Source organism: Suncus etruscus, chromosome 5 (assembly GCF_024139225.1).
Source record: "Suncus etruscus isolate mSunEtr1 chromosome 5, mSunEtr1.pri.cur, whole genome shotgun sequence".
In the NCBI taxonomy this organism is placed as follows: domain Eukaryota; kingdom Metazoa; phylum Chordata; class Mammalia; order Eulipotyphla; family Soricidae; genus Suncus; species Suncus etruscus.
Genome location: NC_064852.1, coordinates 68,890,681 through 68,908,191, shown reverse-complemented (window position 1 = coordinate 68,908,191; position 17,511 = coordinate 68,890,681). Strand labels below are relative to the sequence as shown.

Below are 17,511 nucleotides of genomic sequence, written 5' to 3'. Positions count from 1 at the left end.
GAAAAAGGATAACAGCCAAAAAGGAAAAAAATTCAATAGGCAAAATGACTGTGTGACTTAAATTAACAGTAGCTGCTGTTCTCAAATTATGTATTAGACTCTATGCACACATGATTCTCTCATTCTGTAACTAGTCATACAGTTGTCATTATTGCTTTTACATAGATGATGAAACTAGGACTCAGATTTTATTAGTTGTAATGTAGCTAGTGTCATTTATGAGACTTGAACTTTAAAGTCAATCTTAATCTATTTATTTTCCATTTCAAAGCCAGCTACCATCCTAAGATAGACAAAAAGGACAGAGAACCTCACTACCTTCATTGAAAATATAACTACAGCTAATAATACAACTTAGAAATTATTAACTAACATTAGCGTATTTTATTGGCTCAACTATTTTACTTTATGTATTTTCTTTATTAATAGATGCTATTAAGTACATGCTATATGCTAACCTATATAGTGGCAATGAGTGAAAAACATGATTAAGACTCAAGTTCTGTCTATGGATCTATGTAATCACCTATATTTAGGACAGGAGAGGGATAAAAGTGCCAGTTAACATCCTTACGATTCAAACAAGGGGTCAGAGTGATTTTACAATGGGTTGTGTACTTATCTTACATTCTGCCAACCCAAGTTCAATTCCCAGGATCCATATGGTTCCTTATGCACCACCAGAAGTAATTTCTAATTCAGGCAAAATCCCAATTTTTTGTTTATTTTTTAGGGAGCAGATAGCTGATGGTGCTCAGGGATTATCTTGGCTCTGTGCTCAAATTACTTCTGATAGGCTCGAGGGATCATATAGGATGATGATGATATGGTTTGGCTATGTGGAAGGCAAAAACCCTACAAACTGTGCTATTGGTTGGGTCAGATCCACACATTGTTAAGCTTAGTAGATCCACAAATAGAATATATGGACACAACCTCAAATAGTACACGAGTTACAGTTTAGCAGAGGAAACTTTATCACTAGAAACATAAGTTTAAATAAAGCCAGTTAGTCTTGACTGCTTTAACTTTAACAAAATAACTTTACAGAGAAGAAAAAAACAGCTGCTTTTCACTGTTTAGCAAACATCAATTAAATGTCAGGAATACATATTGCCTTTAATTGATGTCCAGAGCAGGAAATAATAATAAAATGTAAGATCATTTTTTCAACAAGTGGGAATTATTGCCTGATTACTTTTCCATTGGGTCTAGAAGATAGAATCTAATACAATCTTTAAAAGAAAACCTATATTACCTCAATAAAAACTTGTTCAAATAAAATTAGAGAGAAAATTAATCAGTATATTTTGAACATGTACTCATTAATCTGACTCTAGGCGCCAGCAGTGGCACAAGCGGAAAGGTGTCTGCTTTGCGTGCGCTAGCTTAGGACGGACCACAGTTTGATCCCCTGACAAGCCAGGAGTGACTTCTGTGCGCATAGCCAGGAGTAATTACAAAGCATCACTGGGTGTGCACCCCCACCAAAAATAATCTGAATCTATTGGTTTTCTTAGTTCTGTTTGTTTTCTCTAAGCAATATACAATGTCTCGAAGACCTGGCTTCTAACATTAATAAAAAAATATATTTGCAGTCATGGGAAATGAGTAGTCATGGGAAAATTGCTTGAGTTGTATGGATTAATTTGACATTCATTTTCACATGGGCCATGTAAAAGTATCAAACAAATATAAATTGTATTTAAACTGAACCAATGAAAATATATTCATTGTTCATTACATCAGGTATTAAATTATTAGCAAACATACAATAAGTAAACCAAATATAGTGACTTTTTATAAACAATATTTATTAACTATTGCCAACATTTGATACTTAATTATATGCCATGTATCCTCGTAACTCATTATTTTTCTTATTTTCTAACTTTCCAACAGATGGTAGACATATACGCCATATCATGTAGTATATTATACATAATAAATAATTAAATAAAAATGTCAATATTCTTATTAAGAATTATGGAGCTTGGGGCCAGAGCTGTGGTGTAAGTGGTGAGGTGTCTGCCTTGCCAATGCTAGCCTAGGATGGACCGCTGTTCCCAGCATCCCATATGGTCCCCCTAGCCAGGAGCGATTTCTAAGCACAGAGCCATTAATAACCACTGAGCATTAAACAGGTGTGGCCCCCCAAAAAACAAAAAAAACAAACAAAAAAAAAGTATTATGGTCATAGAATTAAGGTATTTTTAGGGAAATTGGTGAATGCTAGCTTTATTCACTGGAATAGACTTAATACTAAATTTAATAGTAAATTTTAAATACTAAATTAATAATAAGCTTATTTTATTTTCAAATATAACTCAATTGAAATATAAGGCTTTAATATAGAAATTTTCAAAAAATAAGTAAGTGCATCTTGTTTGAGATAATTAATGTTATTTTTTAAAAAAGGATGACTGGACTTGTTATTCATATGGAATCCATATCTGATTTTACCCACCAAGCTTATCACTTGCATTTTGAGAAACTGGACATTTGTTTACAGTAATTCAATTTATACATCTACAAAATGAAAAGTAATAATGAACTTTTCAGATTGTTGTGAGAAATAGTTAACATAAATTATTAGATCTAAAATAATTTAATTAAGTGAAAGGATAACTAAAATTAAATATTCATTATTATAGCTATTTATCTATTAACATATTATACATAAAATAATAATTATTTTTTACTATTTTATTCGTATGCGAAACCAGACTAGTCTAAAAAATAAACTCTACAATCTTGAAAAATGTTAATAATTTTTATGATTCTAGTTCAGCCTAACAACTAAACTTTGAAAATGGAAGTTTAAAGAGACTTACATCAGGAAGAAATTACTCTCCTAAACATATATGCACCAAATGAGGGGCCAGCAAAATATTTAATACAATTGTAGACAAATCTGAAAAAGAATATCAATAACAACAAAATAATTGTGGGAGACCTTAACATGGCTCTGTCAACACTTGATAGGTCAACCAGACTGAAACCCAACAAAAATATACTAGACCTGAAAAGAGAAATGGAAGAAAGAGGCCTAGTAGATATATATTATATTTTATATATATATATATATATAAAATATCTATAGTATATAGTGTATATATATATGTATATATAGTGTATATATATGAATGACTCTCCACTCTCAGAAACCTGGATACACATTCTTCTCCAATGTACATGGGTCATTCTCCAGGATAGACTACATGCTGGCACATAAAACATACCTCCATAATATCAAGAGGATAGAAATTTTATAGGCTACCTTCACTGACCACAAAGCTCTGAAGTTATATGTGAACTACAAAGTGACACAAAAGAAAAACTTTAACAGCCTAATACTGAACAACCAGTGGGTCCGAGATAAAATCAAAGAGGAAATCAAAACTTTCCTGGAAACAAATGACAATAAAGACACAAACTATCAGAATCTATGGGACACAGCAAAAGCGGTCCTGAGAGGAAAATTTATAGCTTTGCAAGCACACATAAGGAAGAAAGAAGGGGCATACCTGAATAGCTTAATGACACAGCTAATAGAATTAGAAAGTGCTCAACAAAAGGAATTAAAAATAGGGAGACAGAAGGAAATAACAAAGTTGAGAGCAGAAATCAACGAAGTGGAAACCCAAAAAAAACAATCTGAAAGATCAACAAAAGCAGAAGTTGGTTCTTTGAAAAAATAAACAAGATTGATAGACCATTGGCAAAACTAACAAAGAAAGAGAGAGAGAGAGAAACTTGATGACTCATATTAGAAATGAAAAAGGGGAGCTCACCACCGATATTGCAGTTTCAAAGGGTAATCAAAAACTAAAAATGAAAACCTGGAAGAAATGGATAAATTCTTGGACTCTTATAACCTTCCACGGTTGAATAAAGAGTATGTGGCATATCTAAACACCCCCATCACTATTGAGGAAATTAAAACAGTAATCAAGCGTCTGCCCAAAAACAAAAGCCCAGGTCCAGATGGCTTTACTAATGAATTCTTTCAAACCTTTCAAAAGGAACTATGATCTGAATACTTAGAATCATGATCATTTTTTCATGATTTTGTCTATAAAAAGGTAAAGTCTATTGTACTGTACATTTTATGAAATTGTTCAGTAACTTTAACTGAAAAGCTTTAATTTGAACTATTTATCAGTAGCAACTATATTATATATTCTAATAAACCACAAAAATTGTCCATTGATAATACTAAAATCTGGTGCTTTCTTGGTGAACACATCTTTGTGAAATAAATGGGTGAAAGTTTCTCCAATATAAGTCTTCACGGAGGTTGACATATGAAAATGTTGTATCATAAATAATTTTATTTATATTATTAGGAACTAGTTTAGTTAAATCATACAATTTATAATACAAATGTATAAGCCATGAGGCACATTCTTCAAAGGATACTATTTATTTTAGAAAAATAAACTTGACTGTTTTAGAGAAGATAGAGCAGGGAGAAGCTTTCTGATTTTACTGTAAAATAATTCATTTAATATATAAAATAAAATGGCATTTCAAAAAGAAAAATAACACACATGCCAATTTCAAAAAAAATAAAGCTTAACCATGTATTGAATTTCTCATTGGGAAATTTTTTAATTTAAATAGTTAAAGTTAGTAGTATATTATGTTTAAGAGAAATAATAAATAATCTCATGTAATTCAAGCTTAACTTAATATTGGTTTTCTCATAGTGCAAGTACAGATATGTGTATTTTGAAAGTTTGGATGACAATCAAAATCTGACATGTCAGAATGTGTTAAAACCCATTTTAAAGAAGTTAGATTAGATAAATGAATTTGAAATATTTTATCATTCCGACAGAATATTTTTAAACTTGATATAAGAGTTAAAAGCATAGAGCCAGAAAGTAGCTGTAGTTTGAAAAATCATTTTATATACAGAGAGAACAAGTATGGCTATTAAATAAAGTGAAACATGATCTAAGAAAGTTATGTATGTAAAGTAAAATAATATTTTCAGGAGAATCACAATTTAAAAAGAAAAACATGTATTTTGCACTTCTTAAGAACCATCTCAAAAATATAACCTCTATTATTTCAATATATTTGCAGTTGTACACAAGTACATCAAACATAGTTCATTTCACAGCTTATACTTAAAAAAGTGCAAAATGTTACTGAAAAAGTAATATTCGTAATAATATTTTTAAGTTATTATTAAGTTATTATTAAACCCTGATAAGAATATGTTAGGGATTTTAGAGACATAAGATTATTCTGTTCTCAACATATATATTTAATGTAAAGTTGACCCAGTACATAATCTAGGCATGGCTATTCAGGGAATATCAAATGCTTGGGCTGTGGAATATGTTTAGAGTGTTACTTCATGCAAATTGATCCTTCATTCAATGCAGTACTTTTTTGGGGATACATTAAAAATTAGAAGCTGTCTCTGAACCAGGTTCTCCTGAATGGTACTGATTAGTCAAGCAATTGTCGATTCTACTTTTGTTAATACTGAAATTCACTTCAGATTGAATTCATATAGAGAAATGATAACTCATGTCAAAAGAGACACATTGACAAAGACTGAATCATGATTAGCTATGAGCTTCTTATCCTTTTTTCCTAAAGTAATGTATAATTTATTTAATATAAAACACATATAATAAATAATACTTCTTTAAAATATGATATGCATTGAGAATCAAAAAAACATTAAACTAACAATCATTGAATTTTGCTAAACACCAAATTTGTTGAATAAAATATTTAATCAATTCTTAAAAAGTTCTCTGAAGTAAATTAATTTGATCATCCTAATTCTAGCAATAAACTGCTACACACAGATTCATCTTTGTTAATAAAAAAAAGTAATGCCAAATATGAACAAATTTTTCACTAAGAACTGATTGTGTTTTATGAATAATTTTTCTTCACGTTTTATATGGACTACATTAAGATTTGAATCTTATGAAGTGCTCAACTGTGCATAAAATCAAAAAGAAATTAGAGTAAAAGTCTTCTATATTGTATCATTTTTCAGTTTTATTCCACAATTTACTGTTTTTTTTTGGGGGGGCCACACCCGGCATTGCTCAGGGGTTATTCCTGGCTGTCTGCTCAGAAATAGCTCCTGGCAGGCACGGGGGACCATATGGGACACCGGGATTCGAACCAACCACCTTTGGTCCTGGATTGGCTGCTTGCAAGGCAAACGCCGCTGTGCTATCTCTCCGGGCCAAATTTACTGTATTTTTTTACTAACATAATGCCTCATTATTTACAAGATGCTTGGGAAATATTTAACATAAAGACAATCAGGTTATTCATTCAACAATACTTGATGCTGCAAAAGGCACAATTGTTTGGAATTTCAAAACCAAAGGATTGAGGAGATTAGAGATTAATTTTTTTAGATACAATCAAAACCCACTTCAACTCAATGGAACAATGAGCACAGCCAGCCTTGGAATTTCTTTCTTTTTTCTTTTTCTTTTCTTTTTTTTTTTCTGTCACACCTGGTGACGCTCAAGGGGTACTCCTGGTTATGAGCTCAGAAATTACTCCTAGCTTAGGGGAACATATGGGACACTGGGGGATAAGACCATGGTTTGTCCTAGGCTAGCACAAGCAAGGCAGATAGGCCTTAGGGCTTGCACCACCACTCCGGCCCCAAGCCTTGGAATTTCTTTATCAGTTTTTACTCATAGGTTGAGAAATTTTCTCATGTGACTGCAGATTTTCTGCACAGCATGGGTAAACTTCCATGAAAACAGCAGACAATGGCCTTTCTCAAGCACAATATTTGGCCTAATAAATTACCAGAATAAAAAGCAACTTTATCTGTAAAAAACAAACAAACAAACCTGTATCATAAACAATCTTATGAGGTGTTTAAGTAAAAAAACATAAAATAAAAATGTAATTTTGTGAATAGGAAGAGAATTAGTTATTGCTCTCTGAACAGATTATCTTTCATATGGTTTATCATTTAGTGTATAGTCAGAATATGGCAACTACAGTTTAAAATCAGTATTTTAACCCCCTTTCAAATAAATGTTATTAATTTCCCATTACATATATCCTCATATGTATATGTATATATATGTATAGTTATATGATTTTTCCAAGAACTTCCCAGTAGGCCTGAGGGCTAACACCTTAAAATGAATTTCTAAGAATGCCATGTTGATTGGACTATAAAGTGACAGGTTTAGTTGGGTCACTTTGGTAGAGCTTCTTTGGGGGGAAACATTAATAGCTGCACCCTATGATATTAATGGGATCATATGGTGGCAGCTATCACAGTAGTTTTAGCTGCATGCAAGGCTTCACTTTAATTCTTGTATTATATTATCCTGGCTCTAATATCCCATCTTTAAAATATAATTATTTTCCACAGAACTGTGATTCCCATAAACAGCACTGGGAGTGACTTACAATCACAGAGCCAGAGAAGTCTCAAGAACCATAGAATATAATAAACAAACAAACAAAATGTAACGAAACAAAACAAACAAAATAATAATATTTAAAAAGTACTTCCTAAATCTATAGAGGGTTAGTATAATTAAATGGTGAATTGAAGAATAAATTTACAATTAATACTATGTCTTAAGAAGATAAAAGTAATCATAACAAGAATGAATATTAATAGTTACAAAAAGTATACCTTTACATATTAAAATCAGTTGTAGTATATATTGCCACACCAAAGTAGGACTAGAGAAAACTAGAATTTAAGAATAAAATAGCAATAGTTGTATTAAATTTAGAAATTGCAAACTTTTATTTTATTAATTTCATCATACTCTTACCATTCTCTAGTATCATGTCCAAATTCATCATGTAGACAGAGACTTATAAACACATAACAATGTCACATTATTTGAATATATGAAATGCACGTTCATAGTTTCTAAAGAATTAGATTCTTGTGTATTCTTCATAATGAAGTTCCTGCATCCAACTCAGTATATATAATTTCTTTTCTATGTTAGCTCAGAGATTTAGACTCTTACAGATTTATATATCGTAACTATCAGGATACAATACTATGACAGTTTCTAACTGAAATCTTAAACACATAAAAACAAAGATATAATAATCAGTTAAAATAATGTTTTAATAGTTTTAATGGAATACTAGCATTAAATAAATACAAAATTAGAAAATTTGATGATTATATTAATTGCTAAAATTTATACAATTAAACAAGCCAAAAAGCTTACATTAAAGTAACAAAGAGATACATAAATATAAATAAAAAAATTAAGATTAATCTGGAAGCAATCAATAGAATAGGGGTAAACCATTAATTGATATGCTTAAAATATGAATAAAATATATGGATTAGATACAGAAAATTAAATCTTATTATGTTTAAAATTTATACAAAGAAATATATATGAAGATCATGCAGATAAAGCAGCTAAACATCAAATTAAAGACTAATGTGTGGGACTTGAAGATAGAGGAGGTAAAAGTACAAATGCAGGATATACTGACAGTAAACTTTTTTTTTTGTTGTTGTTTTTTGTTTTTTTTGTTTTTGTTTTTGTTTTTGGGCCACACCCGGTGACGCTCAGGGGTTACTCCTGGCTATGCGCTCAGAAGTCGCTCCTGGCTTGGGGGACCATATGGGACGCCGGGGGATCGAACCGGGGTCCGTCCGAGGCTAGCGCAGTCAAGGCAGGCACCTTACCTTTAGCGCCACCGCCCGGCCCCGACAGTAAACTTTTAAGAGCAATAAAAGACTGAATAGAAGAGAATAATTACATATTTGTTGAAAGTTTAAAACTGGCTGTCCTGCAGAAAAGAACTCTAATTGCAGCAATTTTATTTTAAGTTGTTAATATCCTTAGCATGGGCAATGCCAAATTAAAACTATGACATCACTATATGCACAGTTTGGCAGAACTAGGAATCATAACCAGTGTGACTTGGTTATATCACACACCGAAATAATTAATTTATATATAAAGAATTAAAATTCAATCCTAAATTATTTTTATTAAAATTTTCTTTAATAGTAAATATAAAATAAAGATTATTTTCGGATAAACGTTTACTAGCATAGAAGAAATTAAGAAGTATTTACTTTAAGAAAGAAGGACATCAATTCTGGAGAAAAGTAGAAAGCTGTGAAATAGAGAATCTTCTGAGGACAGGTAAATTAGTCACTGTACTGATAAGTCAAAATCGAAAAGTCTATTGTTAATGGTAATGAAATAAGAATTAAACTAAGATTAATTTAGAAGTTACGCATGGTTGATTTGCTTATTTAACTGTAATATTTAAAATTAAATTTAAAATCTTCCAGACTGAACTGTAGTTATATATTACAATATAATATTGTATTATATTACTGGAATTTTTTTTCTTGTAAAATAGTCCTTTCTCCTACTAAGCAAAGTTATTTTAAAATAAAATGTTTCTCTTTTGCTCTTGTTGGGAATTGACATGTTGCATGAGGCACATTGCTTCCAGGAACTATTCTAGCATGTAACAATAGACTCTAGAATAATAACTCCCAATTCATCAGCTCAGAATTGCTTGGGGAAGTCTAACAAAAATCTCTAACAAGAACACACACTCTAAGAAGATCAAATACTTAGGAAGCAACTCATTTCTGATGTTTAGTTCATTCCTACTTAAAATGTCCCCGGTTATGTTGAACACAGTAGGACTGAAACTCAATCATGAAACTCTTTGTAATGTATCTCATGCTGATTCAATTAAAATTTATTTATAAAAATAAGATAAAATATCCCCAGATATTAATTCTTTCTGCAGTATAATATAATTGAGTTAGAGTAAACAAGACAAAATCATGAAAAGAGTTGAACAAATAGAGAACAGGGACACAGAAATAAAGCTAAGCAACCTAAATTGTAAAATGGCTTACATATGTCAATTTGTAAAACAAAAATAGCAATACTAAGCAAGTATAAAATTAAATTGTATACTATTTGTAGAATTATCTACTAGGCTAAAAGGAAAAATCTTGATATTAAAAAGGAGCAGACATGAAAAATATCAACAAAAGTACCTGAGACATTTAAGATTAAAAGAAGATAATTTCATTATAAAAATCTTCAATGCATAAAAAGAAACCATGTTACTGTTGATCTTTTATGGCATAATAGCTTCCTATTCATTAAAACTCTCAGAATTTTTAATAGAAAAACAAAAATTTACTGTTATATTTAAATTTTATTTCTTCTGTAGTTGGGTGTTAACTAGTAGAGATTAGGAATTAGAAGTACACAATTGGGTCAGCTAACTTTTTTATTTTTTATTTTTTTGGTTTTTGGATCACACCCAGCAGCGCTCAGGGGTTACTCCTGGCTCTACACTCAGAAAACGCTCCTGGCAGGCTCAGGGGACCATCTGGGATGCCATGATTTGAACACCATCCTTCTGCATTCAAGGCAAAAGCTCTATCCCCATGCTATCTCTCTGGCCCCGGGTCAGCTAACATTTAAATAAAATAAGTAAATTTAAGAAAAATAAATATTTTAATTTCAAAATTAACTATAAATTAAGTAAATCCACAATCATACATATTTTCTCAAATTACCATATTTGGGCTGTCATAACATAACTATAAATATCAATTTTACGCTTCTAGATCTACATGTTAACAGATCCTAGTACAGAAAACTTGGTTCTAAAAGTTCATGTTATATGATTAAAGTTTACCATATTGAATAGTTAGCACCAGCAAAAATAATTTATTCACTTTTAATAAGCAATCATGAAGGTATGAACTAAAACAACAAACCTGTAATTTTGCCCAATGTGAGTGACCTTACAGCCTTGAATTCCACTTCTGGAGAGAAGTTATAACTGACTCGAAGTTGCTGATCCATCTGCAGGAAAACAGAAAACAAAGGTGTCTCAGTATAACACTGTTCTCATAGGGCATAAAACACTCTCCTCCTGAAATAACTTGAAAACACAGAGAGCAAGTCATTCTTAGAGATTTTCTCTCTGGAGAGAGAAAAATGCCTTGCTAATTCTCCCATAATGCACATAAAATACCCTTTTCTTCTCTCTTGGTAAAATAAAGGCTTTCACACATCATTTTCTCCCTGGGAATTTCTGTAGAGCTTTTGACAAATATCTGCCCACTGAGATTTTTCTCACCATTTCTTTTGCTGTAAACAAGCAAACAAATAACACCTTCACAGAAACATACTGTGCAAGATTACTTTAAATGGAAAACACACTCTCATTCCCAATTTCTACCATCTTCTCACATTAAGTTCTTTAGATTAGCACTTTTCTTTGGGCCCCAACTATCTTGACCTAGTCTAATTCATCCCTGGTATAGATTTCTTAAATACATAAGAATTTGTCTTTGCCAGCTACTGCTAGCTGAACAACTGTTAGAACGCCGAAAGTTGATCATCGATCTTACAGAGTCATGGAAAACTCCTACTGGAATTCTTCATGATTTTTGTTTCTAGGGTCATGCTTTACAAAATCACTCTTGATTCACCAATTGCTATTTCCAGTTCTGTTTTTTCATCATCATTCCAAGAAAGTATTTCCCTTTAGCATACTTTAATTTTTCAGTTGCTTCTAGGAAACTTTAAGTATTTCTAAGTATGCTTTCCTTTTTTCCCCCCTAAAGTTTCCTTGCAAAAAGAAGGAAGGGGCCAGAGAGATAACACAGCAGTAGGGTATTTGCCTTGCACATAGTTAACTCAGAACGAACGGTGGTTCGAACTCTGGCATCCCATAAGGTACCTTGTGCTTGCCAGGGGCAATTTCTGAGCACAGAGCCGGGAGTAACCCCTGTGCGCCATTGGATATAAACCACAATACAAAACAAAACAAAACAAGACAAAACAAAACAAAACAAAAGATGAGACATAGACCATATTGTCTGTATGCAAAGTCCAGGCTCTTTCAGAGTAACTGATTAAGGATTAATATAGAATTATGTCAGTTCCTAGTCTTGTGACATTTTTTCTGCCTCAAATTCTTCTAATATGGACCTCTTCCAGGTCTCAATGATTTAAGATTTTTGTTTTTTTGGGGGGTAGGAGGGGAAGACACCGATAATGTTCAGGGGTTACTCCTGGCTATGTACTCAGAAATCGATCCTGACTTGGGTACCATACGGGACTCCATGGGATTGAACCGCTGTCCATCCAAGGTTAGCGCGTGCAGGTAAATACCCTATAGCTAAATCACCTCTTTGGCCCCAATGGTTGAATTATTTTTAAGTTTTTTATTTTATGGGGCCAGACTACCATTTCTTATTCATTGAACATTTTATAAGTTTGGGATGGCATGCCAAATCATATTTTAAAGGGACTAGAGCTGTGGTACATCCAGGCAAGCTCAGAGGACCATATGGGATGCCCAGATTCAAACCCCTGTCCTCTGCATGCAAGTCAAATGCCCTACCTCCATGCTATTTCTCCAGCCCCTATTTCTGAGCACATAACCAGGAGTAACCCCTGAGCATCACCAGGTGTGGCCCAATCCCCCCAAAATAGAATATCTGTTTAAACAAATATAAAATAATTTATATTTGTTTGCAAGAGGCTTACTATCCTTTTGTTAAAGACCAGGGTACTAAGGACACAGAAATTAACAATTTGGCCAAAGCTGTACATTTTCACAAAGCACTGTCTCACTTTCATGTTGTTTGTCCACCACAAAATATAGTGTTTGCTTCACTAGCCAATATTAACCCAGTATTGTGTAGCCTGAAGTCTAATAATCATGTTTTATTTTTAAATATTTAAAAATTTGTTCAACAAATGCTTATTTTTAAGTCTGAAAAATTCCCAAAGACTAATCCCTTCAGAGAGCTTTTCTTAATACTTTTGTGAGATTATCTGACAGTTCTAAAATTCTGGTTTTATTCGTTCTTCTACCATGCATTGTGTATACTACAATGTGACATTATACCCCCCACAAAGTTATAATACCTTTGAATTAAATAAATCTCACTAGACATCAATTTGAAAAATAACTCCACAGAGTTTGCATAATAAATAAGCATCACATATTTATTCTCATGTTATCTGGTGGGCATAAGCACAGTGACCATCATACAACTAGGAAACTGACTTTCCTGAGTGTTTCCATATTGTTAGACCAAAATAGATTTTTTTTTAAATTATGGTTCCCATTGACAGTATGCTTAATTCTGATGGGCTCAGATTCAATCCTTCAAACCCTTATTTATGAACTTTTCTTCTTCCCAATATTGAAAGCTCTCCTGAACCTCCCATTTCTTGGAACTATTTATTCTACCAAGAAACACAGGTTTCTCTATCAGGATTTTGTTGTTCAGGTTGCAGAGAAAGCTATGATTAATAAAATGTACTCCCAAGTGGGAAGAGAAGGATTTTGAGAATTGAAGGATAAATAGAGATTTTTAAAGCTTCATCTCTGCTCAGGTACCATTAAGCTAACTTCTCTTTTTTTTTTTTTTTTTTTTTTTTTTGGTTTTTTTGGGCCACACCCGGTAACGCTCAGGGGTTACTCCTGGCTATGTGCTCAGAAGTTGCTCCTGGCTTGGGGGACCATATGGGACACCGGGGGATCGAACTGCGGTCCGTCCAAGGCTAGCGCAGGCAAGGCAGGCACCTTACCTTTAGCGCCACCGCCCGGCCCCAAGCTAACTTCTTATATAGAAATTCCTAGAAACTTTGACAAGCGTGAGCTTCAGTACCAAGCAGGAAAGAGCTAATTGTGGAAGGCCATGAATTATTTTGGTCCAACTGTGCAATTTTACAAGAATTTACCTGGTTGTGATCATTCTAACCAGATAACAAAGTAAGAGAAGAGGAGTTAAAGAAAAAAATTAAGACATAAATAATTATTAAGATTTCATTTACTTTTTTGTTTTAGATCATACCCTCTGGTCCTCAGGAATTACTACTGGCTCTGATCTCAGGGCACACGGGTCTGAGGGGGCATTCCTGTGATTAAACCCAGGATAGGTAAGTGCATTTCTCACTATACTATTTCTCTAATTCTTAAATGATTTTTCAGTGAAATGAATAGCTGCAAAGTTTGAGTGGAAAATAGAATGACTCTAGGAATTCTAGAGATTACTGTTGGATTGTAAATGCCTTAGTAATTGGTTTTAGCCCTTATACAATTGTATTCATAAGTACTGGTTCAAGTGAGAGAAGGAGAGATAGCAGTGTTTTGTTTTTTTTTTTTTTTTTTTTTTTGGTTTTAGGGCCACACCCGGCGTTGCTCAGGGGTTACTCCTGGCTGTCTGCTCAGAAATAGCTCCTGGCAGGCACAGGGGACCATATGGGACACCGGGATTCGAACCAATCACCTTTGGTCCTGGATCGGCTGCTTGCAAGGCAAACGCCCGCTGTGCTATCTCTCCGGGCCCTGATAGCAGTGTTTTTGCCACTTGTCTTGCATGTGGCCAAACCAAATTCTATCCCTGGCATCCCATATCGTCCCCTGTACATAATAGGACTGATTCCTGAGGGCAAAGCCAGGAATAAACCCTGGCATCACTGGGTGAGCCAAAAACAAAAAAAAATAAAACAAATAAGTCTTGGGTTGCAAAATAAAAACAAATAAACAGCCCCAAATGGTAAATGCATAAGAGAAGTTAACCTGGTCAGCCATTTCTAATTTCCTCTTCATCTGTGTATCTTTATTGTATTATATTTACAAAGTTGAGCAGGCATTATGACCATATATGGCCTTTATTTCAAATTTTGTTTAAATAATTCTGCTATTGTACACAAAATTTTAATTTTCTACAATCCTTAATGATACAGATACTGGTAAATAATAGGAGCAGGGGGCCTGAGTGCTAGCTAGTACAGAAGGAAGGGAGTTTGCATTGTATACAGTTGACCGAGGTTTGGTCCCTGGAATTCCAGGTAGTTCCAGAGCACCGCGTGAAGTAATATCTGAGTGTACAACTAGGATTAATTCATGAGTGCAGAGCCAGTAGGGACCTCTGAGTATCACTGGGTGTGGCCTCAAAACAACAAAAAGTAAACTAATAAAGAAAAAAGGATCAAGCAGAAAACACAAAGAATTCTAGTTTTTCAAGGATGAGAACAAATATAATTTGTAGCTATCCCCAGAAACAAATTTTATACTTGACTGTAGATAGGAACTTGTTTTCTGGTTGAATAAGAAAAGTGAGTTTACGTGTATGATAAGCTCTCTTCCTTCTCGATTAATCTTCAAGTGATGCATCCTTCTGTTGGCAAAGTTCCCAACATCAATAGTGAATACATGGGTTTCTTCCTTGCTTAACTGATAACGAACTTGTAGACTTCCTTGGAAGGAAAAAAAAAATGAGGAAAGTTAGATTTAAGTAAGACCCATGAGCTGGAGAGACAGTAGAGTAGGGAAGGCATTTACCTTGCAAGAGTCTAATTAGAGTTTGATCTCCAGCACCACCTATGTCTCCCCCAAGTCTTGGCAGAGTAATTCCTAAACTGAGTGCCAGCAGCCAAGACTAAACGGGGTTCATTGAATAAGAACAAAAATAAATAATCAATATATAAAATAGGACTCATAAAACAAAAAGTGGCTTAATTGCCTTTAGTTGACACATTTAGAATAATTTTAATTATTCAACATTTAATATTTTTTTTTGGGGGGAGCCACACCTGGTGACGCTCAGGGATTTCTCCTGGATGTGCACTCAGAAATCGCTCCTGGCTTGGGGGACCATATGGGACACCGGATATCGAACTGAGGTCCGTCCTGGGACAGCCACATGCAAGGCAAACTCTCTACCGTTGTGCTATCGCTCTGCTCCCACTGAATTTTTTAAAAGATATGTGTTATTAATATAGCATTTGGATTCTTAGAGAAAATATGGAACAGAGTTAGAAATATGTGTGAGAGATAGAGAGAAGGAGAATGAGAAATCAAAAAATGAGAGTAAAGAGAAAGGAATCAATTAAATCTTGGAATTTTTTAGCATAATGGACAATGTGTTTAGCATAATGGTAAACCCAAGTTATAGCTTTATAGACAGTGAATTACTGTGTACAAGGGCTGTCTACCATTTAATTGGTGAAGATAAAAATAACCATCTTATTACCTAGGATTTCACTACTGCTTAAGACACAAGAATTTATTTTCATATATATATATATATATAGTGTTTTTTGGTTGCTGGTAGCAGAATCTATTATATGGCTAAATTATATAGTTTTTTGTATGATTGTATGTACATGAACCAATATGTACTAGTCTTGGAATTAGAAATAAAAATTATTTGAGCACCAGACACAACCATTTTGCAAATATGTTTTTGGAACAAAGTCAATATGTATTGACACAGTCTTTTGTCACAAACAAGAACAAAAGTCAAGTTTTAATATATTTACTGTAAATGTGTGAGCAATCTAGTTGCCCCAGTCTCATTTTCTTATCATTCCAAAAATTCGTGACATTATTTAAAAATTAAATAAATATTACAGTCTACTTTTTAAACAGGAAGAAAATCTGGAGAGTTAGTGCAGCAGGTAAAGTGCTTTGTAAGTGTCCAGTTTAGGTTCAATCACATCTTTGTATATGGTTCCCTGTCAGGAAAGGTCCCTGAGTAGTTAGGAAGCCCTGAGACAGCGTAAGTGGCTCCAAAATAAAATACAACAACAATGACAATAGTAACAAAAGGATGAATGGATTATAAAAATATGTATTTAAGTGTACTTATTAGGAATTTACTTTAAAACAAAGAGCATGTTATCATAAGCAGTTAAAGTTCCATGAAGCTAACCAGATGTACCCACTCTTGTCAATGAAACAAGATTTTGAAAAAAAAAGAAAGATTTTGCTGATGATAAAACTTTCATCTAGAATATTTTTTACTTTAATAAATTGCTAGAAGAAAAAATTCATTTTCAGAATTTATATGTGATGGGACAAGATTTTAGAAAATAAATTAATGTATTGCTCCAAAGCATGATTTTCTCAGGGACCACACTTTCCCTTTTTTGCCTTGATGGTGAAGCAATGGCACACGTGCCAGCAGTGGCACGTAAAGGCTTTGCAGCTGGCACACGGAAAGGTCTGCAATTAAGATATGCGACTTGGCAGGAGGCTAGTGTGCCAGTGTCTGCTTTGCAGCTCACCTGTCAACAGAGATAGACTGGCCATTGGGAGGACCTGGCATTGTGCAGCAGTTTGGGCACTCGGCTCAAAAAGGTTAGCCATCCTTGTTTGCGAATTTAGCTTTTTTTTTTTTTTTTTTTTTAACTTTTGGGAGATGCTGAAACCCTTTGCTTTACCTGCGTGGGAGATGCATTACTCTAATGCATCCATTGTCTCGACATGACCTTCTCCTCATGGGTCTTAAGAGACCCACTTTCAAAATTATCTAATACCAAATAAGAATAACTACAGATATTCTAGGAAGTAAGTTTGATATTTATATCCTGCTTTAAAATCACCCACTCATGAGAAGACAAAAATACAGAACTAGAATTACATAGTCTAAATATCATCTTATAAATCTAATCACAGTGTGGTGAGTTTGGATTTATGGCA

General features: G+C 33.4%; 1 protein-coding gene across 1 annotated transcript in view; it reads right to left on the bottom strand.

Annotated features, from left to right (window-relative positions):
- Positions 1-17,511, bottom strand: part of CNTNAP5 (contactin associated protein family member 5) — a 939,273-nt gene that overhangs the window by 28,703 nt on the left and 893,059 nt on the right. The window contains exons 20-21 of the mRNA XM_049773789.1: positions 15,154-15,284; positions 10,775-10,862 (exon numbers count right to left, since the gene is read on the bottom strand). Of these exons, the coding sequence (XP_049629746.1) occupies positions 10,775-10,862; positions 15,154-15,284 (219 nt within the window). The remainder of the gene's footprint in view (positions 1-10,774; positions 10,863-15,153; positions 15,285-17,511) is intronic.